General features: G+C 38.1%; 1 protein-coding gene across 1 annotated transcript; it reads right to left on the minus strand.

The window, feature by feature from the left end:
• Positions 1-539: 539 nt before the first annotated feature.
• AASDHPPT (aminoadipate-semialdehyde dehydrogenase-phosphopantetheinyl transferase) lies at positions 540-27,271 on the minus strand. The gene is made up of 6 exons (XM_068988612.1): positions 27,055-27,271; positions 25,345-25,570; positions 11,958-12,079; positions 11,178-11,339; positions 4,821-4,892; positions 540-2,503 (listed from the first exon to the last, which is right to left on the minus strand). The coding sequence occupies exons 1-6, from the start codon at positions 27,235-27,237 to the stop codon at positions 2,339-2,341; spliced, it is 930 nt and encodes a 309-aa protein (XP_068844713.1). The 5' UTR covers positions 27,238-27,271; the 3' UTR covers positions 540-2,338.
• Positions 27,272-27,504: the final 233 nt, after the last annotated feature.

Genomic DNA, 27,504 nt, shown 5'->3' on the forward strand with positions numbered 1-27,504 from the left:
TTTAATTAGCAATAAGTACACAGAAACCTACACAAACAAAGTTAATTATTAAGTCAAGGAAATAAAAAGGCAGTACAGGGTAAGAGTAACGTATCACTTAGCTGTACAGTGTTACATAATCTCAATCGTGCATACATTCTTAATCACAGTCAATAATGAAAGCACTGAAGTACATACACTGGGAAAAGGGGAACAGGACGGGAAAGTGTAATGGCTGGGAAGCAGCAGAACAAAGTCTTATATTAGAAATTAAAGAAACGCCTCAAACTGGAAACAGGTAAAGCAAGATAAGCATGCTATTTAGAGATACGGTAATAAATAACAACAAAAAAATCAGTGAAACAGCTCACTCTGGGGACAGGAAATAGGAAGTGGTCAAGGAAATGGTAATTTTTATTAGAAAAAAAGATTTTTATAGACCTACTTGAATCTAAACTATGTGTATTTATTTGATTCTGACTATGTGAAACCTTAAGACAACAGATCTCCACCCACTGCCCGCCCCACCCCACCCCCGCCCCACCCCCGGAAACGCAGCATGGTGCCTGATCCATAAAAGTTCAGAAATGTTATAATGACAAGACAGACGGCAGCGTTTTCATATCACCATTACACTCATGCTACGGATAACAATGCTTCCTCTGCTACAAATGCTACTTGATCCTTTTAAAACAAGTTATTTACTATGCTTGGAACATCTGTGCATGCTTAACGAGGTAAAAAATAAAATGTTCAAAATTTTTGTTGTACTTAAGCAAAATACCTAATTTTATACAATTTAAACACAACTTTTCACTTTAGTAATAGAAACAATGAAACTATTTCACTTCTGACATTTAACAATTATTAATGTAAGACTTCAAACTCCCCAAGACATGCACTACAACCATAGAATAGATTCTGTCATCAATATGATGGTCTTGCATCTTGCATATTATGTTTGTACTTTAAATCTTATTTACCAAAATAAAAACAGGTTAAGATAATGATCAGGCAGTTCATACAAAAAAAAAAATAAACAGCCAATAATAACACTGCCATAGTAACCTTGTTTGCAATGAAAGAAACACACTTTTAAGATATAAGGTACCATTTTTAACCTATATTGGCAAAGATTAAATTTTTTTTTTTTTTAAAGATACTATCTATGATGACCTACAGATGACCAAGTCTGTAGGCTGATGGAGGGTGGGGGTGGTGAGAAAATGATCAAACATCTAACACTAACTGGAAATAATTATGCAGCCTTTTTGGAGAAAAATTTGGCAATACTTATTGAGGCTCTAAATATATTTAATTCTTTTGGACATAATTAAACATGTACTTCAAAATGTAACTACAAAGGATATTCAATAAACCACTGCTTACAGTAAAAACTGCAGACATTCAAAATGCCTAGCAGAGAGGACAGAATCAGTCAGCTGTGGCACACCTTCCTCATGGCAGGCAGGGGGCCTCCCCTAGGTATCACTCCCCCAGACTCTGCCTTAGGCTTCTTCCTTACTAAGAGTTTTCTTTCCACAGAAGCCAAGAGTGTCAAGTTCAGCTTTCTCAGTGATCTGATCAGGGTCACCAGAAACTTTGTGGAAATTTTCTGGGGGCTCTTAAGAGGAAAAAAACCTTCCTCACTAACAAAACTGAGATGTGAGAGACAAAACAGCCTTTTCTGCCTTTCAGATGCTTGAGGCAGACCAGGCTGAAGCAAAACAAATAAGCTAAGATGGAGGCAAAAGAAAAAAAGGCCTTAATGGGCAACTTTAAATTGTTATGTGACACAATAAATGTCCTTGGTTACTAAGTCAATTACAGTTGAACTGTATTACCTCTGGTCAATTGCATCTTGATAGTAGCTGGAAAACAGAATACTTAAGCAGCACTAAAAGTTATGCTACACCAGTATATTTATGGACCTCAGATGTAGAGTCAAGACAAAAATTAAATACAGTATTTTCTATTAAAAAAAAAGTATATTAATAGGGTATCATTTGCCAAGAAAAAGATCTGGGAAGATACTCCATGTTTTAAGGATAGGTACCTCTAAAATAGTTCTCTCTGAAAAACACGAATTTGAACATTCTCTATTTTGTGTATTCTGTTCTATCACTGTAGGACTCTATTTTTTTTTTTAGCAAATCCAATATGATTTTGGGGAGGAAGAAGAGGTAAACATGTATTCTAGTCATCTATCTTGATCTGAGAGTCTGCCTTTTTAATAGGAAAAGTTGTTTCTTCTTTTTAAAAATGTTTTGTGAAATAAAATTTGATACTCTCAGGCATTTATTTTAGTGAATACAGAAGACTACAGTTTTCACTTCCCTTTGTTACTCAGAAAATCGTATCATGACTTTGTACCATTTCTTATTGAAATCTCTTCTGTAAAGCAAAAACAGTCCCAAAATGAAGGATCTTCAGGGGTCATAGGAACTGCAGATGATATTAAATCATTAAAGGTGAGAATAGTAAACTGCCTCTGGGTTGCTTTAGAATCATCTTGAGATGTAACCTAAAAGGGGGGGAAAAAAACCCTTAGATTACCTCAAAATTATAATGTGTATTAATCTTATGGTCAATTTTATAATTAGGAAAATAAACCAGCAATCACAATTCAGTAATATTAAATTACACTTCAATAACATTAAATAACACAGTGGGATTTTAGATAATTGTTTCTATTTCTTGTATTAGTGCTGTCAACATAAATAAGAATAATATGAAATAATCTGATTCTTAAGCTTTTTGTAGATAAAATTGCCTGTGGTATTTGTCTAAAATGTAGATTTATTGAGCCATACGTCCAACAATTCTGATTCAATAGAAAAGGATCCCCAGATAGATAACTTTAACAAACATGTGGGTTATTCTGACAGGGAGAGACCACCAGGTAATCTTCTGAGAAATACTCTAGAGGGTGCATCTAATAAAATTCCCATAACTACTTAGAGATGCAGCACTTCATTAGTAAGTGGTTCATTCAACACTAAATCGAAATTATACCTTCTACTCTGTGATATAGCCCTTGTTCAAAAACTTAGCCCAGTGTGGACTGTCTTTAACATTCTATACATTCTAGTAAAGACAGTACTTGGGTCTTCTGCAGTGCTTTTACAGGGTCAATGTGTTTCATATGATTTAAGTTTCATTATTATGTTGATACGGTTATGTTACCTCAATTCTATAGATGGGGAAACTGAGGCTCGGTAAGATCAGTCAATGTATACAAGCGTACAACATAGCTTAAATGGTAGACCTGGACCTGGAACCCTTGCCCTTTTCTCACTATGATACTGCTGCCCAAACAGACTCTCTTCAAGGAAATATGGTACTGCTATGTGCAAATGTTACAAAAAATATAAAGCTCTATGGAATCATAAGGTATTTGCAGAAAGGGCAATGCTGAGACTTCAGCATACAAGGACAGCTAACCTGTTTCAGAACATCTTCAGATAAAAGGAGTCAATTTTAACATGTTTTCCCTTTTAAAATAAAATAATTTATGAAGAATTTTACTTTAATCTATCAAAGGCATGATCTGTACTGAGCTTTCATCCTAGAAGTAATGAAAATATACTGATCACACTACATTCTCTTATGCAGATTCCCTAAAATAATCATATGCATTTAAGTTCAATTATTGTAACATTATCAGTATTCCTTAAATAAATACTTCTACAGAATCACAACTGTACGTAGACTAGAGTCAAGACCCTAAGGTTTCTCATAAAAAATTTCCCAACTTACCAATTAATAGGAAAAGAAAGTAAAAACAGATTTTAATTGGAAGAATTGATGTTATGCTAGAATATAACATAAGGTCTCTCACACGTTTGATATTTGGGGAATAATTTAGGAGAGAACTATAAAAAGAGGAAGGAGATCAATTTGACAGATAATCTCATTGTTCACTACCCCTCAACTTAGTACCATTATATTCATCAGTTCAGTTCAGTTGCTCAGTCGTGTCTGACTCTTTGCGACTCCACGGACTGCAGTATACCATGCCTCCCTGTCCATCACCAAATCTCAGAGTTTACTCAAACTCATGTCCATTGAGTTGGTGATGCCATCCAACCATCTTATACTCTCTCGTCCCCTTCTCCTCCCGCCTTCAATCTCCTCCAGCATCAGGGTCTTTTCCAATGAGTCAGTTCTTTGCATCAGATGGCCCAAGTATTGGAGTTTCAACTTCAGCCATCAGTCCTTCCAATGAATATTCAGGACTGATTTCCTTTAGGATGGACTGCTTGGATTTCCTTACAGTCCAGGGGACTCTCCAAAGTCTTCTCCAACACCACAGTTCAAAAACATCAATTATTTGGCACTCAGCTTTCTTTATGGTCCAACTATCACATCTATACATGACTACTGGAAAAACCATAGCTTTGACAAGACAGACCTTTGTTGGCAAAGTAACGTCTCTGCTTTTTAATATGCTTTCTAGGTTGGTCATAGCTTTTCTTATATTCAAGACAGCCCCAGTTCACCAGGAAATAAACCATTGTTAAGATGACCAAGATAGTAATTACTTGAATTTCTACTGAAAATACGAATATTGGAACAGTACTACAAAATTTTTTTCTCTGTAATACTTAAGTGTATTTGAATGTGAAGTAGCTGGTAACATATTTTAAAAACATTTCTGTGAAATCCCAAATGATCTTAAGGATTAGATAATGAACACTTCTAAAGTCTATCATTAAAAAAAACAAAAAGCTAAAACCTCTACCTGATATAAAACAAACGATTATTTCCATCAATAACAAATTCAACTTTAATACATGCTTTTTAGAAAAACAAAAAAAAAGCAAACAGAGAAGTCTTACATTCTGATGTCTAGATCCACTGGGTTTCCTAAGAGCTACTGCAACAAAATGGTGCTCGTCTATTTTGCTTTCCTGAAAAATAAAACGTAAGTAAACAGAGTATCGGAGAAGGCAATGGCACCCCACTCCAGTACTCTTGCCTGGAAAATCCCATGGACGGAGGAGCCTGGTAGGCTGCAGTCCATGGGGTCGCTAAGAGTGGGACAGGACTGAGAGACTCCACTTTCACTTTTCACTTTCATGCATTGGAGCAGGAAATGTCAACCCACTCCAGTGTTCTTGCCTGGAGAATCCCAGGGACAGGGGAGCCTGGTGGGCTTCCATCTATGGGGTCGTACAGAGTCGGACATGACTGAAGCAACTTAGCAGCAGCAGCAAACAGAGAATACTAAATACAGAAACTTAGATACAGTTCTATTTTCATCTAAAATAATCTCACAACCAACCATCATACACACACACACACCCCCACACACTCACTTCCCCTGAATAGTTTAAGGTAAAGTCACATACATTTTGGCCCTTTACACTGAAATATTGCAATGTATCTTCTAATAGGGACACTCTCACATACCCACGGTAGTTAATAACTTCAATAAATTTAACATTGAAATAATACTTAAATCTACTCTCTGTATTTCAGATTATGTGAATAATACAATAATGTCCTTTACACCATTTCCCCACCTTCAGTATAGGAACCAGTTTGTGGTCAAGTATTGCATTCAGTTGCCATGCCTTGCTAACTGTTTCGTCTTTTATGACACTAATATTTTAAGATGCAAGCTCCACCCCCCACTTTTTTATTAATAAACACTGCTTATTTTTTGTCTGATGGCTCTTAATGATTATTTAGATTATAGATTCTTAATAGGAATATGATATAGATAAAGCGTCATACCTAGAGGCGTGTCTAGAGAGTCATCTGCCCTCATTGGTGGTGTTAGTTTTGTACATGCTTAAAGTCATTAATATGCAGATGACACCACCCTTATGGCAGAAAGTGAAGAGAAGTTAAAAAGCCTCTTGATGAAAGTGAAAGAGGAGAGCGAAAAAGTTGGCTTAAAGCTCAACATTCAGAAAACGAAGATCATGGCATCCGGTCCCATCACTTCATGGGAAAGAGATGGGGAAACAGTAGAAACAGTGTCAGACTTTATTTTGGGGAGGCTCCAAAATCACTGCAGATGGTGACTGCAGCCATGAAATTAAAAGATGCTTACTCCTTGGAAGAAAAGTTATGACCAACCTAGATAGTATATTCAAAAGCAGACACACTGCTTTGCCGATTAAGGTCCGTCTAGTCAAGGCTATGGTTTTTCCTGTGGTCATGAATGGATGTGAGAGTTGGACTGTGAAGAAGGCTGAGCACTGAAGAATTGATGCTTTTGAACTGTGGTGTTGGAGAAGACTCTTGAGAGTCCCTTGGACTGCAAGGAGATCAACCCTGGGATTTCTTTGGAAGGAATGATGCTAAAGCTAAAACTCCAGTACTTTGGCCACCTCATGCGAAGAGTTGACTTATTGGAAAAGACTCTGATGCTGGGAGGGATTGGGGGCAGAAGGAGAAGGGGACGACTGAGGATGAGATGGCTGGATGGCATCACTGACTTGATGGACGTGAGTCTGAGTGAACTCCAGGAGATGGTGATGGACAGGGAGGCCTGGCATGCTGTGATTCATGGGGTCGCAAAGAGTCAGACACAACTGAGCGACTGAACTGAACTGAACTGAAAGTGATTAAAAAAAAAAAAGTCTGCAACATTGGTTTATAAGCATTAAGTTAACTACATATTACAGCTTAAGGAAAATCATGTGGAAACTCATAGGTACAACTTAAAATATGCAATTTCCTATTTTCCTCTATGTGTGAGACAAATGGAGAGGGAGCTTTAAAATAGACACTGAGGCAGTTACTAGAGAAAAGTATGAACAACTATTAAAAACTAAACAAAATTTCACTGAGAAGCCACTTTACTAAGGCAGCACTCCATAAGAAATCAGTTGAAATAGGAAACTACAATCAGAAATAATGTTAGAGACTTTTCATCCTTTATCCTCCTCTGTGTATCTTCGTACCTTAAGATATCCAAATTTGTAAAAAACAAAAGAAATTCAAAAGAGATAAATTTAGGAAAATATTTCAAGAGAAAAAAATAACTAAGTATGAGAAAGATTTAATAGGCTAAGGTTTGTTATTAACATTATAAACAGAACTATTCTTTTTGAACATGGTCCTCCTATTCTTTACACTGAATATACTGATAATACAAACACTGTAACACAGGTGTTTTGGCTATAGTTACTTTTGGAAAACTACTTAGATCAGCAGTTTTGTATCTGTATCTAAGGAGGAATATCAGTGTTCAACATGGGCAGCAGACCATTTTCATTCAGTCTGTCCTCTAAAATGCCAAGGTACCCTGCTCAATTTGTCTGTTTACTTCATAATGAGCCAAAATTTAATGAGATTGACTTCAAAATAAAGATTCACTGTATCTACTCACCCTTCATCAACATCACATAAATATGAAATTTAACACCACAAAACTAAAGAAGTTATTTGACAATGATTCCAGTTATCAAACATTAATATTTGATGTCATACCAGAATAAAAGTTCTATGCAATTAACTTTACCCTAAATCCCTTCTGCCTAGTATGTCTATAATATTAGTTGAAAAAGGAAATGAAACTAGCAAGGTAGCTAGCTAAAGTCAAGGCAATACATACAACACTACTGAACTTAAGACTTAATTTTAAGACTTTCTAAATTAAAAATTTTTTTCTAAGCTTAGGTTTTTATCCATAAAATTATGAATAGCAAAAATTTCCTTAAAAACGCCAACAAACCCAAAGAAACAATATTTTATTTATTCAAGAGATAGTTTAGCATTAGACTACAAAGGTTAATCTGCTTCAGTTAAATTGTGTGTCAGTCATTTTCTTAGTATAATTTTAGTTTGTTTATAAGATAAACTACAAAGTTTAACTTAGAACATTCAAGTTTTACAATGCTTTCCCAATGGTAAAGTGCTGAATAAAATCTGTCATAAATATTATTCTTTCTATGTTTATAATGCCTCCTTTCAAAAGTAAAGCAAAGAATTAATCTAATCTCATCATTTTAAACCATGATGGTAAATTTAACTTTCCAAATAGAAACTGGTTATGAAAACTGAGAGCCTATGAAAACACAAGATTCCTCTTGGCATAAGAATTCATACTTCTGAGTATTATTTTTCTAGGTGTGAGATACATGTGTGCCTACTAAGTTGCCTGGGTCGTGTCTGACTCTGGGCTACCCTACGGACTGCAGCCTGCCAGGCTCCTGTGTCCATAGGGTTCTCCAGGAAAGAATACTGCAGTGGGTTGCCATGCGCTCCTCCAGGGGATCCTTCTGACAGAGGGATCAAATTCATGTCTCTTCAGTCTACCTGCATTGGCAGGCAGGTTCCTGACCACTAGCGCACCCTGGGAAACTCCATGAGATACATCTCTCTTCCCGACTCTGGGTGTTCCCTCATTCACTATGCCTCACCAGGCAAAGTAATGATAACACTTGTTGTAATGCAGCTTTTAGAACCCTGGGTCATATCAAGTATCCAGTGTGGGTGAATTCAGTGAATGAAAAGAGGGCAGATGGGGAGGAAAGGCCAGTGAAGACCACTTACACCGCAGGTGTCCATTGTGATCACAGCCATCCCTCCGCTGCACGCCTAAAGGCTGGCTCTTTATCTTGTGTGGGTACTCAGAGATGCCCCAACAGGAATTCCCATCTGTGTTCCTTGACTCTAGGCATGCCTCCCCTGACTCCAGGCTCATCATTCTCCCCTCAAACCCTGGCTTCTGGCTGTCCATACCACCAGACTCATTCTGTTAAGGTCACTCTCTTCCCAGGCCTGTTTACAGTATAATAAATAGTCCACACTTAAATATATGTATCTAACATATTATTTGTGTATTTTCCTAACTGGTACACTGAACAGACAAAACGCTCAGGTACATTCAATTCAATACAGAATTTTTCTTCCATAGATGTTTCCAAATGTGCCCTGCTACATCTCCATTCCCAGTTCCTGGACAAGCTCTGAGGCAAACCTGATAGCTCCTCAGTCACTTTCAGCTTAAAAAAAAAATCTTATTTCAGTTCTTAAGATACATTCTTCCTGGCCTCACCTTCCTCTTCCTCTGGTTTCCTTCAGGCAGGTGGCAGAGAGAAAAGCGATGGAGAACAGGCAAAGTAATGACCAACACTGTTGCAATCCACTTTTTAGAACCCTGGGTCACATCAAGTATCCAAAAGCTAGGTTAGTGGGCATGTGAGGGATTTTCAGAGAAACACTATCTGCTCCTCTGCCCTATACCACTGCATGGGCCTAGCAGTGTATTTAAGAGCTGACTTCTTGTATTTCCTACCCTCAGCAATTAATACACAGTAGAATGTCCACTGCTTCTTTCTTTTGGAAATTCTCTTAGGTATCTTTTCAAGATACTGCAGGCCCTTTTTCTATAGCATTTCACAGGCCCACAGGAACTCAGACATCTTTGTCACCTAAAAAGTTGAAGCACAGCTGGCCCAATCACTGATTCTTTCCTCCTCACCCGGCTACTAGGTCTATTCCATCTGGCACCATTAAGAATAAAGGAATCTCCATGAATGAAATGGCTGACATCTGCCCCTTTCATAATGAGAAAAAAATTTTTAATTGTATTAAAAAATAGTATGCTAAATTAATTTACTCTTTAACTGATAGAATCCCTATCTTATTTGGTATGATAGCAATTTTGCTAACTTTCTGCCTTTGGATCACCTAAACCTACTTTCTGTCATTAAAAATATTTATATATATTTATTTGGCTGCACAGGATCTTCATTGCAGCATATGAGATCTTCCTTGTGTTGTGCGGGTTCTTCTGCTGAGGCAGCAACTCCAGAGCTCAAGCAGCACTCAGGCTTAGCTGCTCCACAGCTCGTGGGATCTTAGATCTCTGGCCAGAGATCGAACCTGTGTCCCCTGCACTGCAAGGTGAATTCTCAACCACCGGACCACCAGGGAAACCTCTACTTTCTTTAATTTACATTTTGGTTATTCCTCCTCGGTCTCCTCTTCACCCCACCTTTAAGCAGCATTCTCAGGACTGTACTAGGTCTTTCTAAATTCTAATTTAGGTACTCTCACTGCTGCAACTGTAAATCCCATGGTTTCAGCTACCACTCACATGTTAACGATTACCTTTCTTCCTTTAGCCCAGTCTTTCACTCTATTCGCCTGCACAATGCCTTCACTTAGATGTTTCTATGTATCTCACACTTAAATCCCACTTGTTTTCTAATATTCAGTATCTCAACAGACAGTCCTATAAGTCACAGAATTGATAACTTCTTTGATACCTCACAGATATGATTCTGATCTTACATCTATTCACAACTTGTTAAAATTCCCTTGAGAAAATGAATGAACATCTCCTATTTTACCTACTCATCATGAATTCTTTTTTTTTTTAATGCAATTAATTATTTTATTTTTGGCTGTATCAGGTCGTGGTATGTGGGACCTTGTGTTGTGGCAAGCAGGCTCTAGAGCGCATGGGTTCAGTAGCTGTGGCTTGAAGTCTCAGCTGCCCTGCGGTACGTGTGCTCTTAGTTCCCCAACCAGGGATTGAACGTGTATCCCCTGCATTGGAAAGCGGATTCTCAACCACTGGACCACCAGGGAAGTCCCTCATCATGAATTCTTTATTCTGGATACTGACGTTCTCCGCACAATTCAGGTGATGACTGCAAGAACCACCACATTATAGTACAGACCATTTGGATGGGCTATGGACACTTGATACCAGTTGTAACACACTTCCTTGGCTAAATAAAAAGAGTTCTGAGTTTTCCAGTCTCTAATTCTCTAATTCTAGCCAATTCTGCAATTTGGTTTTAGGAATCACTCTAATAACCTATCATAATGTCTTTTTGGCTAAAATGAGTTCGTTAAGATTTCTCTCATTAGCATCCAAAAACTGATAGTGACAGAAACCAGATAAGTAAGACACCAAATTATTAACCAACTCATAACGCCCTACATGATCTTATCAGCCTGCATCAGCATCTCTCTCCAGCCTCCTCACCTCAGCACAGTGACAGAATGGCAGCCTTTAGTGGTTCTATTACAGGGGCTCCTTGCCCCTTCTCTTTTACTTTACGTACTATGACTTACCTTTCATGCATCAGCTTAAACGTTACATGTGCTCCCAGTATCTCTGACTTCACCTTCATAGCACCCAGACTGGATTTCGAATGTGTCAAGTTTCAATGACTAGCCTCCCCAAGCTGAGCTTATAGCAATTCTGATAAATTTCTTACCTCAAATGCCCATTCTTTTTCTTCTTCTCCATCCAAAAATAAACGTGTTTCTTTATAAACTTGGCCTATATCCAGGTTTAATGGGGATATATCGAATTCAAGCCGCTGCAATTCAAATCCTAATCCAACACCTACTGCTTTTATGAAGCTTTCTTTCAGTGCCTAAGATACAGACAGACATTTTCTCTTAGAGCTTTAGTAGATAAAATTGTTCATAAAATCTTCAACCCTCAAAAAACATATGGATTTTTAATTCCCTACTACATTACAACTATAAGCTACTTATTTTCACCTTTATACTAGCACAGAAGCCAGCCAGCTGTGAAAGTTGAAGACAAACCATTGGGCTCCCCGTGCCTCCATTACCCCATGTGTAACATGCAATAATAATAGCACCTTCTTCATGGGGTTATGACAACTAACTTATGAAAGGCTTACAGTAATGTCTTTTGGTACATAATAAATATTATGTAAGTGTTTTTTAATTAAGTTCTATTATGTATGAGATTCTTTATGACAGAAACCATTAAACTTTACTAATAATGATAAATAAAATGACTTATTTTAGTTTTAAGAGTAAGGATCTTCTAATTGAATATTGAATATATGTTAAATTTTCTTAAATGTCATAATATAATAACGTATACAAAAAAATCATGAAGTTTCCAAGTAGTGACTTATGTACTTCAAACACTGTACAAAATATAGGGTTATCAATGGACTTTTGCTCCTGCTTTTAACAACACAGGGCTTACTCTCAAAACTAGAAAGAAATTATACCCAATTCCTATAAAACATATCCAGCTGAGTCCATTCATCCTTAAAGCTTCTGATTGTTTCCCATTCTTTGTTGGTGAACTTTCTTTTCATGATATGAAAAAATTCTGGAATTGAACCACGACCTGTCAATTGAGGAAACAGGGAATTACCAAACTGTTAAAGACAGCACACAAAAGGAAACAACAGTCCAACATTACTTTTGAATACAGTTACAATATTGCTAATCAAAGCAAGTTGAGAATTAAAAGGATAACATGCAAGACAAGCATGGGTTAGTCCAGAAATAGAAGGGTGACTTAAGAGAGTGGTGAGACTCTCTGAGCTACTAAATAGTTAAGGAGAAAAACACGGTTATATAAACAGATGCCCACCAAAAATCTGATAAATTTTTATAGATCTTAAAATAACTAGGGGAAGTTTCCTACATACGGTAGAATATCAGAAATCCAAAATAAGTACTCTTTAGAATTTTACTTTGCTATTTAACAGGAAAATCAGGAACAATTTCTTTACAATTTTGGGGGAATTGGTAGAAAGCTAAGAAGTGTTCCTTTAAGTGAATAACATGACTGGAAAGTTAATATACACTTATTTCCTTCACAATAACTGTTTTTAAACATGTATTCTAATATGATTTTTCCAAATAAAAGGAGATTTGACTTCTGTTCTATTGGCTTCTTTTAAAAAAAAATACTGTTCCACATAAAATATTACACAGCATCCAAAACATCAATAGAACTCCAAGAATCTGATTCCCACAATTAAGAGCTAAATTTGTAATTTATATATTACAAATTATAATATATAGAATGCTTTTCATATTACATTTTTCAAAATATTATGTGTTTATTGTTACTACTGAACAGGAACCTTCTATCATCATCCATTTACTTATTCTACAATTATGCAGAATGTGTACTAGTATTATACCGTTATGAACTGAACTAATGGTTAAAAACAAATCGGTTATGATTCTTACTCTCACACAATTACAGCCTAAGTGGTCTATTAGAAAAATCTGGCCACAAGGTGCATGCGTGCTAAGTCATTTTAGTCGTGTCCGACTCTTTGTGATCCCGTGGACTGTAGCTTGCTAGGCTCTTCTGTCCATGGGATTCTCCAGGCAAGAATACTGCCCTCCTCTAGGGCATTTTCCCACTCCAGGGATCAAAACCCAGGTCTCCTGTATTGCAGGCAGATTTGTTATCATCTGAGCCACCAGGGAAACCCAGCAACGATGTAGGTAAATCATAAATGTTTACTATATGAATAAATTTATGTTAACTATTACCTGCTAAATTAAATGCTCTATTGTCCTATATCTTTATTTCATGATTATATTACTTCCAGCAAACATCTTGAAACAGTCCTTCTGCAGCTTCTGTTAACATAGTTTGTCTACTCCTGAACTTCCATTTCTAAAATACTTAACTTCAAAATCTGACATTCCCAACTGGCTGGAACTATAGCATGTCTGGAAAGAAAAAAGATGTCAAATCCCCCTACTTCATGCTTTCCTGGCATTTAATCACTAACTCACTCCATGAGAATTCAACAATTAGAATGCACACTATATTATCCACTCTAAAAGTACCTTTTCCATGGTTATCTCAAGGGCAGAAAATATTAAAAACCAGCTCTTTCACAGAATTGCCCATAATTCCCCCACCATCCTGACTTCGAAATAATAAAAATAGCCTCCTCTCGTTTACATAGGTAATATTCCTAACGACCCTCTGATGATATGTGATCTTTTAGTTCAAGGCAAAGATCCTCAATTATTTTCAAGTTCATCACACTCATTTATCTATCTACTCAGTCCTCTACTGTTTTCAAGAATGAAAACTTTACAATCCATTTTTATGAATCAACTAATGTTTATTGTTTGTATTCATATTAATGTTATAAGGCTATCATTTCTGGGACTTTCCTGGTGGTCCAGTGGTCCAGTGGTTAGGACTTCACCTTCCAATGCAAGGGGTGCAGGTTCCATTCCTGGTCAGGGAGCTAAGATTCCACATGTCTCGAGGCCAGAAAGTCAAAACAGAAGCAGTATTGTAACAAATTCCATAAAGACCATAAAATTTTTAAAAAGGTAGATTACACACACACACACACACACAGACACACAGACACACAGAGCTGTTACTTCCTAAAATAGCTCTGCAAAGCTGTAAAGTCATTTCATGCAAAAGCACTGAAATATTAAACTGGGATCTTAGGAGTCCTGGGGGGATTCTAAGCCTTTTGGGGCTATGAACACTCTTTGATAGGCTGGTGTTTATTCCTTAAGCCTCTTAATAAGACTGTCTTGTTAAAATGCAAGCATCACTAGTATATCCTGGCTTGACAGGTAAATCACTAAAGAAAGTAAAGACGGTAAGCTAAGCTTGCTTTTTCAAAAGTGACAGAAGAAAATCTGGAGATTTTAAACACTAGGAGCACTAAACACATATAAATCATAAACTGTTTTCTTTTGAATAGATTCTGTTACAAATAGGATAAATAATAACGGAATGAACAGCTACCTTGAATTTGGAAGACACCATTTTATATTTTGAGTGGAAGGGAAAGTCATTCAGTGGTGTCAGACTCCTTGCGACCCCGTGGACTATACAGTTTGTGAAATTCTCTAGGCAATAATACTGGAGTGGGTAGCTATTCCCTTCTCTAGGGGATCTTCCCATCCCAGGGATTGAACCCATGTCTCCTGCACTGCAGGCGGATTCTTTACCAGCTGAGCCACAAGGGAAGCCCATTTTGAATGGAACTGCAGCTTTAACAAAACACTATCCAAAAAACCCTAAAATTTTAACAGATATGCCTGTTCTCATCTATAGTGTCATTATGTTCGTTGGTTTCCTTAAGCTATAATTTCATAACCTTCAATAAGTCCTCTGATTTTTACCTAAATATGATGGGGCAATCAAGGAAAAAAATTTAGTCATGCTAGTAAAAACACTCATTTAACATAAAAAAGCAATCTAGCAGAATCACTGAAAAAAGTAATAACTGATCATGCACACTAAAAAAAAAATCTGCTATGACTATTTTCATATACTTTTGAGAGCATCATACGCCAGAAAAAAAGAGACTGACAGCAACAGAAAACAGCTTTGTAAATATTCAGCCAAAGAACCACAGTGCCACACTGTGACTTAAGGTGAAAATACACACGCACTGGATGAGTACTCTGTTAAGGACTCAGTTTATCTTCAATATTAGAATTTAAAATATCAATAAGAAATATCAGAATAGAACACCCTCAAACTAGCTGAAAATGACACAATCATTAGTTACATAAATTGGCAAAGCTTCTAAGTAATACCAACACAATTCATGTCTATTACAACCTTCAATTTAACAGACAGGTGAGAACTTAAGTACATAAAAGTACATACATAAAGATAAAATAACTGAAAAACTTCTATAGAATGAATCACTAACCAGGTTGAGAAAAACAGGATTCCCCCACCTTACAGCTTAATCTTTCGGGAAAGCAGCACTAGATATTAACTAAGTGTTCTGCAATGATCAATTAATCAAGGTCACAACTAAAAAAATAATTTATATAGTTGAGCCTGGAATAAGGTGGGTTTGAACTGTGAGGGTCTAGTTGTCCTAAAACTCATGCCCACACAGAAACTAAAAATGTGACCTTATTGGAAACACAGTCTTTACAGATGTAATCAAGTTAAGATGATGTCATCTTGGATTAGATAGGTCTTATATCCAATGACTGATGTCCTTTAAGGAGAAACATTTAGACACACGAGAGAATACAGGGGAAAAGGAGCCCTAGGAAACTAATACATAAATGCAAACAATTTAATCTATATATACAGACACATTCATATACTCAGCTTTAGTGTTATGCCACTGGAGTCAAATGTTCAAATCTTGGCTCTATCACTTTTAACTTTTTATTTTATATTGGGGTATAGGTAATTAACAATGTTGTGATAGTTTCAGGTAAAGAGCGAAGGGACTCAGCCATACACATATACATATCCACTCTCCTCTAAACTCCTCCCATCCAGTCTACCACATATTGAGCAGCGTTTCATGTGCTATACAGTAGGTCCTTGCTAGTTATCAATTTTAAATAACAGCAGTGTACATGTCCATTCTAAACTTCCTAACTACCCCTTCCCCTCTTCCCTCTGGCAGACATGAATTATTCTCTAAGTCTATGAGTCTCTTTCTATTTTGTAAGTTAAGTTCCTTTGTATCATTTCTTTTTAGATTCCACATATGAGGGATGTCATACAATATTTCTCCTTCTTTACCTGACTGAATTCTCTCAGTATGACACTCTCTAAGTCCCACCAACAGTGTAGGAGGGTTCCCTTCCCCAGTATTTATTTATTAAATTTCTACTTATTTACTTGGCCATGTCACACAGCATGTGGGCTCTTAGTTCTTCAACTAGGGTTGGAATCCATGCTCCCTGCTGTGGAAGCCCAGAGTCTTAACCTCTGCGCCACCAGGGAAGTCCTCAGCATTTATTTTTGATGATAGCCATTCTGCTTGGTATCACTTCTTTACTATTATTTAACTTCTCTATGGCTGTTTCTTAAGCTGTAAGATAGGGAAAAGAGTTGGGTAGTTCAAGAAAGAAACATATAAATGACCTGGGCCTGTAGCTAATAAGTACTTAATAAATATTAGCTTTAAGCCTGCTGCAGTAATTGTTATATATATATCGCTCCTCTTTTGTGAAACGTTTTATCAAGCCCTTCGTCCATTTGCTAGGTAAGTTTTAAGGGGCTTTTCTAGCAATACTTACAAAGTACTTTTATTAACCATATTAACCTCTGTGTGTCTTATTTGCCCCTGTTTGTGTGAGAGAAGAGACTTAACATGAAATCAATGACATCTGCTAACTTTGTGGGTTCTTCTTATCTTTCTAAGTTTAAAAGGTATTTTTCTTTCAGAAGTCTGGCCAAATATACAATTCTATTGTGTTCTAGTAACCTTTGTTAAAACCCAATTCTAATTAACTTTGTTGTACATCGTGAAACAAGATCTAATGGCTTTCAGATAATCTTACTCATTAAAAAATGTTGACAGGTTACAATCTTCTTGTTGGTTCCATAAATTTACATCTAATACAGTGTTTCCCGAACACTAGTATGTCTAACAATCACCTGAGAAACTGTTTTGAGTATAGGATCACTGGCTGCATCTAAGAAATTCTAGTTTGAGAGGTCTGAGATGGTTTCAAGGAACCTGCACAGGCATCCTGGCTGATTGTAACATCCCGATCACTATTTCAGAAACCATTCTATACATGTAACAACTATCACAACCACCTTAGACTAACATTTACTTATAAAGTACTTAATAATTCCAGGAACTTTATATGCTTATTCCTAATCTATCCCATGCTGATGGTGCTAAAACTTTTGTGCCGTATGATGTAAAATATATACACAAAAATTCTAGGGGAATTAAAGATTTAAAGGTAAAAGAGAAGGTACTATTTTAAAACAAAAACTAAGAGACTCTATAACTTATTGTTGGAGTAAATCTTTTACCAATTTATTTATTTTTTTCAAATGAGACAGAGTTCAGTATTTATCAAGGAAATGTTAGATATATTAATTTAAAAAAGATAAATAAAATTCAGACATAAAAAAACAAAAACAAAGTCAAGATAAATAATATAGTGGGAAAAATATTTGTAGGGGCTTCACTGGTGACTCAGTGGTAAAGAATCTGTCTGCCAATGCAGGAGACACAGGTTCAATCCCTGGTCTAGAAAGATCCCACGTGCTGAGGAGCAACTAAGTCCATGCACCACAACTACTGAGCCCATGTGATGCAATTACTGAAGCCTGCACTCTGTAACAAGAGAAGCCACTGCAATGAGAAGCATGCATATCACGGCTAGAGCAGCCTCTGCTCTCTGCAACTAGAGAAAAGCCTGCACAGGAACAAACACCCAGCACAGCTGAAAATAAATATATAAATAAATACAACTAAAAAAATAAAGAAAATAATTGTAACAGATATTAAAGAAGTGTCACTATCCAAAGTACATAAAGAGCTTTTATATATGGGTTAGAAAATATTAACAAGCAGTTTACGGAAGAGCAAATTCAAGTAGCCAACCAGCTAGTGATTAATGTACCCTAGTGATTAATGTACCACTTAATAAATAATCTTTAACTACTGAATTGAAATATTACATATAAGAACTAATCAGTACTAGTTGTCTTTTCTTTCACTAACATCACGCTTTTTTGTTCAGGATGCCTCAGTTTAGCTCAGTTCAGTCACTCAGTCGTGTCTGACTCTTTGCGAGCCCATGGACTACAGCACGCCAGGCCTTCCTGTCCATCACCAACTCCCGGAGTTTACTCAAACTCACGTCCATTGAGTAGGTGATGCCATCCAACCATCTCATCCTGTCGTCCCCTTCTCCTCCCATCTTCAATCTTTCCCAGCATCAGGGTCTTTTCCAATCAGTCAGTTCTTTGCATCAGGTAGCCAAAGCATTGGAGTTTCAGCTTCAAGGAGATCAGTCCTTCCAATGAACCCTGAGGACTGATCTCCTTTAGGATGGTCTGGCTGGATCTCCTTGCAGTCCAAGGGACTCTCAAAAGTCTTCTTCAACACCACAGTTCAAAAACATTAATTCTTCAGCATTCAGCTTTCTTTATAGTCCAACTCTCACATCCATACATGACTACTGGAAAAACCATAGCCTTGACTAGACGGACCTCTGTTGACAAAGTAATGTCTCTGCTTTTTAATGTGCTGTCTAGGTTGGTCATAGCTTTTCTTCCAAGCAGCAAGCCTAGTATAAGTTTAAACAATAGTAAGGCCAGTTCCAGCTCACTTTTGTATACTCTTCTGAGACATCAGTTCCTTCCTCAAAACTTTAAATTCATTTAACCCAGTTCCATAGAATTTTTAAGTATTTTGTATCTGCAAATTCTTAGCATTTAACACACAGAAGTTGCTCAATAAATACTAGTTCTATGTTGTGATCCCACTGAATTCCTCTGCACAATGGGAAAGACCTATTCTGTAACCTGGGAAAAGGGAAAAACTACCTGCCAGTAAACACCTGCTTTTCCAGTAGTAGTTCAAAGCACAAAAAGAAGTGTGACTTATCTTGACAGCTGTAAACTCCCAGTTTAAAAAAAACCCAAAAAATCCCCCAAAACAATGCTTTAGCTAAGCATATCTTTCAAAATGCAGATCCAGAAGAATGTAGATCAGCTTAAAAATGTAGATCAGAAATGACAGTGGAATGCAGTTCTTTGATTTATGATGTAGTTATGTCCTGATAAACCCACTGTTTAGCTGAAAATATTTTAGGATTGAAAACGCATTTAATATCCCTAAGCTATGACACGTCACAGCTTAGCTTTGCCTATTTTAAACGTGTTCAGAACACTTACATTAGCCTACAAATGGGCAAAATCATCTAACAAAAAGCCTATAACAGAGCATAGAATACTTCATAAAATGCACTGAATACCTCACTGAAAGTGAAAAAAACAATGGTTGTACTGGGTGTTTACCCTTGTGACTGTGTAGCTGACTGGGACCTATGGCTCACTGCTGCTGCCTAGAATTAAGACATATGGCTAGCCTGAGAAAAGGTCAAAATTAAAAGTATGGCTTCTACTAAACTGCTTTTAAACCATCATAAAGTTAAAAAATTTTAAGTCAGAGACTGTAGATTGCAACAGTAACAAAGTTGGAAACTGAATCTGATGGGGATGCAAATGCAGGAGAGAAGCAGCTAGGGAGATTATGGAGGGTGAGGAAGAAGACATGAAGGAAGAACTGTTTGTAACCACAACTCACTGATGAGAGCAGTTTATACTCCAACTACAATCTGATATGAACATCACTGTTTACTGTAGCTGCAAACCAACTTTTCAACAAATTTATGGAATATTTTAAGTGAAATTGAGAATTTCTATTATTTGTTCATTCAATGAATATTTACTAAGCACCTTCAATGTGCTATACACACTGAGTACTAGGTCTGCATGGCTCCTGAACTTATTTAATGAAGGGGAACAGAAATGAAGGATAATAATCAAATAACTAAGTTGTAATTAGAAATGAGAAAGGCCATGAGAGAAAACAAGAGCAGGTGGTTGTCAGGAAAGCCCTTTCTGAGGAGGTACTAGAACCGGTTACTTCCCAGCCTTCAGATCTCCGGTACTCAAGAAGAGTGAGAAGAACAGGCAGAGGGATCAGCATTTTTTAAATGACCCTGAACTGGAAAAAAATTTGCTACATTCAAGGTAATAAAGGAAGAGTGTGGAGAACAGTGAGCAGAGAAGAGATAAAAATACAAAAGGAGAGATAAGGAGAAGCGACAACAAGATGACACAGTCATGTTAGAAGGAATGAATGTAAGTTTTAAGACAATTGCTTTAAAAAAATTTTTAAAGACCACTCTAACTTTGTACAGGCAATGTACTAAGTGAGAACAGAAGTCAAGAGGGAGAACCAATTAAGAAGCTACTAAAATAGTGCTACCAATTAGTATGGTGGAAGGAGACAACAAATAGACTCTACCAAAGCTATCATATAATACCATCACTTACTTTATACTTACTGTTCTTAATTTAGGTAGCAACTGTTCAAGAAAAACAGTTCTACGATGCACTCACTTCAAAGCTATTAAATTAGCATTAAATCTCATAATACCAAGTCATTTTTGTCCTGCCAATTAATATCCAGAAATTAAAGTTTATAACAAAAACATGAACTACAAGTATAAACTCGTGGGGAAAAGTATATTGGGTCTTTCTCCAAATTCTAATAATTTTTACACTGTATCTATCTTATCTTGGCCTTCTCTCATAGTTCAGTTGGTAAAGAATCTACCTGCAATGCAGGAGACCCCCGTTTGATTCCCAGGTTGGGATGATCCACTGGAGAAGGGATAGGCTACCCACTCCAGTATTCTTGGGCTTCCCTTGTAGCTCAGCGGCTAAAGAATCTGCATGCAATGCAGGAGACCTGGGTTTGATCCCTGGGTTGGGAAAATCCCCTAAAGAAAGGAAAGGCTACCCACTCCAGTATTCTGGCCTGAGAATTCCATGGACTACAGTCCATCGGGCTGCAAAGAGTCAGACACAACTGAGCAACTTTCATCTTTTTAAAAAATTAATTAATTTAACTGGAAGCTAATTACTTTACAATATTGTGGTGGTTTTTCACTTCCATCTCAACTTGGCATATCTTCTAAGTATGGGTACAAAACTGAACAATTTACAAAACTATCCATATACTTCTAACTGCAAAAGCCTTTAGTGGCAGACAAAAATTATTAGAAAAGGAAGGAAAAACCACCAATATTTCCCAACTGGGTGCAGCAGATTATAATGATGACCTATAAAACACCCACCCCCAGGGTTAGGATTATATTGCACTGGCAATTTATCTATACTGGAGCCCCAATATCTTATATTAATAACTCCTTCTCTGGATATTCATTAAACAAATAATTACTGAGTGCCAAATATACACCAGTTACTTTTGTATAAGGTTCCTCTTTCCATTACGCAGAGAAAATAGTGGTAGGTGCAACAGTGTCCTTAATTGTGGGCATCTGGCTAGAAGGAAGAAGCCCCAAAACTTCTTAATCCATGATATATTCTGTCCTACCCTGTCACAGCAACAAAGAGAACTAGGAGAAGGTGAAAAATGATCTGCACCTAGTAGGAATGTCTAATGCGACAAGGAAAGACTCCACAAGTTCCTACGTGATGTTTGCATGTTAAGTCACTTCAATTGTGTCCAAACTCTTTGCAACCCTATGGACTGTAACCCACCAGGCTCCTCTGTCTGTGGGATTCTTCAGGCAATACTGGAGTGGGTTACCATGCCATGCAGACAAAATGGGAGTAATGGAACTAAGTCTTTCAATATACTGATGATGCCCCCAAAGTCTATGAAGTTAGATAATCTTAATAACAACATTCAGAACAAAGTACAATACTTCCCTTGCTGCTATACAAAGTTTTACCCTCCATCATTTAGCAAATCTTAGGAAATGTCTCCTGCTCAGTTTCCTCACTCTGATAAGCAGAGTAATTCAATGAATTGTCAGTGAAGTAAACCAGCGTCTACTTCCTGAGAAACAATCCTGCATCCATTCATCTTCTCAATATTAGTGACAGAGTAACAATACTAATTAAAACTGGAAAATATCTCTTCCTCAGTGCATTACCGGATATGTCAACAGCTTTTTGGCAATGAAACAGCTAAAGAGTAAAAGGCCTGGATACTGTGATTAGCCAAATTAGAGCAAAGAAAAAAAGACGGTGGATAAAAAAGGCTAATAAAATATAATTAACAGATTATATTGTGTCTCACAGGCATGATTTTCAAGCAGATATCAACCTGATGAGCCAACCGTTACTATGTAATTATGCTGACTGCATTCTAAGGACCAATGGCCTCTCCAGTAATTTCTGATTTTAAGGGAAAATTCATATAAGAAACACAGAAAACTGTGACGTTTACAGGCTCATTTGCATGTTCACTCTGAATCTTCTAGAGCAGTGGTTGTTTCACAATACACCTTCTATGACACTGCAGGAAACTAGATAATCTCTTTGAGAAAAGCATACCTGTGCATACAAAATGTAGAGAACAATTTCAGAAGGTTAAAAAAATGCTTATTTGGGGTCAAGAACCCTTTATAATTAGTATGGCTCCCTTCTGAACAAAGAATAGAGCTTTAACAGATTTATGAATAGGTTAGAGAAAAACCAGCTGGTGGGAAAATTCAACATAAGGGAGAGATGATAGTCACAGCCATATTCTGAAGCCTTACTATTGTAGCACAGAATGCTTATTCATTCATTTAACAAATATTTATTATGTGTTACTTTGAACTAGGTAAGGAGTAGATGTGATAGTACAGTGGGAAGACAATCATCCTGATAAATAACTATAAAATGAAGTATATTATTGGAATGAAGGAAATATATTTTATGAGACCCTAGAGCAAAGCAACCTAGCTTACTCTGAAGGTCCACAAAGGCTTCCCTAAAATAAGACTAAAGTGGAAGCTAACCAATAAATAAGTTATCTGTGCAGAAATGCAGGTGGGCACGATGTTATCACAAATATTCCAGTCCAAGGGAAACACAAGCAAAGAACCTGTGGTGGATGCAGTGTGGAGATTAAGAAATTGCACAATGAAATTACGAGGATTGCCAGGAGCCAGCGTGAGGAATTCCACCAGTGACAAGGTCATGCGGCAAGCGCTCTGATGGCAAGGCTAATCAGACCTCAGGTTTTCCCCCTGGAATGTCCTGAGCATCCACCCCCCCAAAAATAAGAATCTGCCTGCTTTTCCACTCTTCTGATATCCTCTGGAAAAAAGTCAACTCCGGGCTTTAGTCTTCTGCATTTGAAAGGGATGTTTCAGTTAAACCCCCTCTGATAACTCTCTAGCTTGCCTAACAGGTTCCCCCGACCTCTTACAGCTTGTGAATTGCTTACAGCCCCACAACCGCGAGAGGCACAAAGCTTAAAGGCACCTTAAAGATACAGACCCTTTTCTAAAGAGTTAAAAATCATATTGGTGACGGGTTTTCACAGTTGACTTAATGACTGCTGCCAGGCCTCCATATTCTTTACCTTTTAGGCACCTGGGATGATGTTAATCAATGTAAACAGGATATGGAAAAAGATATATAGCAGTTTTGATGTTAGCAACACTAGACTTTTGAGTTAATTACTTTTCTCTTTGTTATATATCACTGCACTCCTCTTGTGTCCTTGCTATGTAAGAATGTAACTTTATTTAGTGCTTTCTGAGAATGGCACCAGACTTTGGGAAGATCAACACAAGTAAGTCTTCTGGTTGACAAACCCTTATCAGAAAAAAAGCTGTAAAATGTTAATTGGCCCTTTTGGCTGCAAGATGATGTAAATTACTTAAGACTTGTGTATACAATTAGGTATGCAGAGAGAAAAGCCTGGTTTTGATAAGAGTCTGGGCTGCTAACGCTGCATAACCTTGTGTTACCCATTGATCTCCATGTTTTATCAAAGTATAAAAGGTCTTCTGAACAATAGAGGACGGAGCCAGTCGCTGGACTGGTTTCCCCAGTGCCTCTCTCTCTCTCCTTTTCTCCCTTTCCCTCCTTACTTTAATTTCAGGCTGAATTCCCATCTGGGGCGCGGAGGCTTGCCCTGGCTGTTAAGACCCGCAAGAAAGGGAGCCTAAGGCGAGGCACCCTTAGATATTCAAACTAGCGCTGGTGGCCCAAAGTAGATGGTGAAAATTCCTTGTCTGGAATTTTATTGGTCTTCCACGTAATCCAAGTTATTCAGTCCTCTTTCTCCACTTAATTTTCCTACTACACTATTTCTTCCTAATCTAATCTTATATTAATAAATAAATAAGTTTTCCTCGCCAATGCCGTCCACCCTTCGAATTCCCTGGATCCACCAGGGCTGGACCCCGGCAGAGGATGTTGGTTCTCTTATTTTAACAGCTTTCTTCTTACCCTGTTACTTATCTTCTGAAAAGTCGCACTCAATATATAATATAATACACATAAAGCACTGAGTAAAATGTCTTGGCACACAGTAACTGCTCATTAATGTTACTGATGATAAAAATTACAGAGGAGTTGAGAGAGCCTATGTTCTATTAAAATTACTTAAGTATAGTCAACCACACAATAAATGTCAGCAGTTCTGACACTCATCAACTGCAAATTTCTAAGGCAAAATATAAATATTTTAGTAACTGTTTGCTTTTTCTTTTCGTTGTATATAAATGTGCTACAAAGAAGTATATTTAGATATAATACAAATACATGTTATCCCTGCTTAGGGATTATAATATACTTCACTATTGAGATTATTATTTTTTAAAGAAGTTAATTAGCGTTAGTCACTCAGTCATGTTTGACTCTTTGCGACCCCATGGACTATATAGCCCACCAGGCTCCTCTGTCCACAGAATTTTCCAGGCAAGAACACAGGTGGGTAACCATTTCTCCAGGGCATCTTCTTGACCCAGGGATATCGAACCTGAGTCTCCTGTATTGCAGGCGGATTCGGAGCCACCAGGGAAGGCCACCAGTTTGATCTTCCTGACAAAGGGATAGAACCTGGGTCTCCCCTGGTGGCTCAGAATGTAAAAAATCTGCCTGCAATGCAGAAGACTTGGGTTCAATCCTGAGTTGGGAAATCCCTTGGAGGAGGGCATGGGAACCCACTCCAGTCTTCTTCCCTGGAGAATTCCATGGACAGAGGAGCCTTGAGGGCTACAGTCCCTGGGGTCGCCAACAGTCAGACACAACTGAGCAACTAAGCACAACACAAGAACTAAGACAAGACATTTAATAACTCATGTATTACAAAAATGCAACATTACCTGGAAAACTAGTCTTCATTATATCAATTCCAACTTGTAGCTCAGATTCTGCAGCAAGTACAGCATAGTCTCCTTGATGAGAGATGTTAAAGTTGAAATTGGGGTAAGGATTCAATGAGTCTTTTGCAAGAACTGGTTTTCCTTTTGCAGTTCTTTGCAAACGAATATTATTCCAAGGTATATTCAATTTTTCTGCAACTAATTTCCTTATCATCAGACGACCAGCCTGTTAATAAAACATTTGGTAAGTACTGCTGTCTATACTAAAGATTCAAGTAAAACTGCCTATAACATACAAAGTCTGTTTTTGTGGTTTCTAAAATACTTCTTAAAGTATTAAAACTACGTAGGTATGAAATATTCTGCATTAAGATTTAAGAAGTGCTTAAGACAGAACAGTCAAGTCCCTCTTTAGCAATTCCCTTCATTCCATCAATAAGTAACCAATGTTGACAAGTATTCATCCTTCATCTTTTCTCTAAGTATCCAAATATATGCTCATCTGCATTTGCGATCCATCCATTTATTTGAAATCCCACTATATGTACTATTCTACCATGTATGAACTTTTTCATTTCTAAGCATTGGGGATTATTTTATGTCTGCACATAACCAATGGCCTGTGCATTTTTAAATGTAGCATAATATTTCATAGCATGAAGGTACCAAAACTTGACTATCCCCCTATTACTGGATATTTTAGGCTGGCTCTGGTTTTGCTATTATATTTAAAAAAAAACTCCCCAGTGGGCAATCCTGTTGTACTTACATCTTTGTGCACGTGTGCAAGTGTTTCTAGATCACATGTACTTATCACGTGCCTCCACGATAGCAAGACATAACCTATCTTTTTTCACATATACCCATTCCACTCTCTCTCCGATTAAGGTCTAAAATCACAAAAAATACCCAAGGACATAAGAAAACAAGGTAGATAACATTTTGCAAAATCTTTCTCAAGGTTTTTTTTCCTTCAGTTCTAACACTGACTGCAACACTTTGAATTTCACGTAAATAGTCACTAGTGTGCCTTCAAAAATCAATTAGTCTACATTTCGAAAGAAAAAGTCCTTTGACAGAGGGACATTTTCAGGATAACGAGTCTTTGACGAGATGGCACCCAGAAGCTGTGCCACACTGCGCTATATAGACATCATTTGAAACCTAAGTTTCCATTTGTTGCTAAAAATATATACGTAAAATAAACGATTATATTCAAAATAGTGTTTTCAGAGCTAAATAGTTAACAAGGTATGCCTAAGACCGCATCCTTTCTTGGCTTCGGTTTCATCGGTAAAAGGAGGCTAGACTCTTCCAGTTCTACGGTGTGCAAGGTTAAACTAAGTGATACTATCAGTATTTTTTTAGGGCCTACCACGTTCACGGTGCACAGGGAGACTGGTGGGATATTTAACAGGCTCAGACTGTGCTATGGGCCCAAGCAAGGAAATTAAAAATAAGGAAAATCCTATTGACAGACCTCCGCAACAGCTATTTTAGGGTTTAGCAGGACCTCTCTTTTCAAATGCAACGGGGGAGGGGCTGATTTTTTTCTGCGGACAAGGCGACGACAAAGGCGGCGGAGACTAGGCCGGGCACACCCCGGAGTCGCCCGGGGCGGCCGCCAAGGCTCGCGTGTGGGGTCTCTACTGCGCGGCCCACCACCCCGACGGCTGCTCCCCGACCCGAAGCGCGAAAGACCCGCGGTACCAGGGCGGCCTTAGCGTCCCGGGCGAAGACGAACTGGCCGATGCGCTCCTTCTCCTCGGGCTGGATCGATCGCACCGCTAGCAGCCATTCGGCGCGGCTGGGTAGCCACGTGCCACAGGGAAAAGCCCAGCGCACGCCCTCCATCGCCGGCAGCACGCAGAGTCGCTGGGCAAGGAGAACCATCCACCAAAGGCCCTCGCCGCCGCCCCGGGCTCGATGGCGCGGACGCGGGCGGAGAGCCTCCCAGCTGCCCCAGCGCCGCGTGCGTGGACTGGGCGCCGCGTGCGTCCGCAGGACCTGGGTCACGGGAGGCGGGGCGCCGCGTGCGTCCTCCCGCGCGGGGGCGGGGCGTCGCGTGCGTGGGAGGGGCGCCGCGCGCGTCCGCGGGACGTGCCTCACCGGTGACCCTCACTTCACATCACCCGTGCGGCCGCCGCCTCCTCTGTAGCG

This window comes from Capricornis sumatraensis, chromosome 16 (assembly GCF_032405125.1).
Source record: "Capricornis sumatraensis isolate serow.1 chromosome 16, serow.2, whole genome shotgun sequence".
NCBI lineage: Eukaryota > Metazoa > Chordata > Mammalia > Artiodactyla > Bovidae > Capricornis > Capricornis sumatraensis.

What these genes read in the sequence shown, in the direction of transcription:
- AASDHPPT (XM_068988612.1), bottom strand. Translation starts at nt 27,237, where the DNA reads ATGGTTCTCCTTGCCCAGCGACTCTGCGTGCTGCCGGCGATGGAGGGC. An exon ending in GGGACGCTAAGGCCGCCCTG is followed by an intron (nt 25,571 to 27,054) that starts GTACCGCGGGTC and finishes TTTTATTAACAG; the next exon opens with GCTGGTCGTCTGATGATAAG. An exon ending in ATATGTTTTATAGGAATTGG is followed by an intron (nt 11,340 to 11,957) that starts GTATAATTTCTT and finishes TCTGTATCTTAG; the next exon opens with GCACTGAAAGAAAGCTTCAT.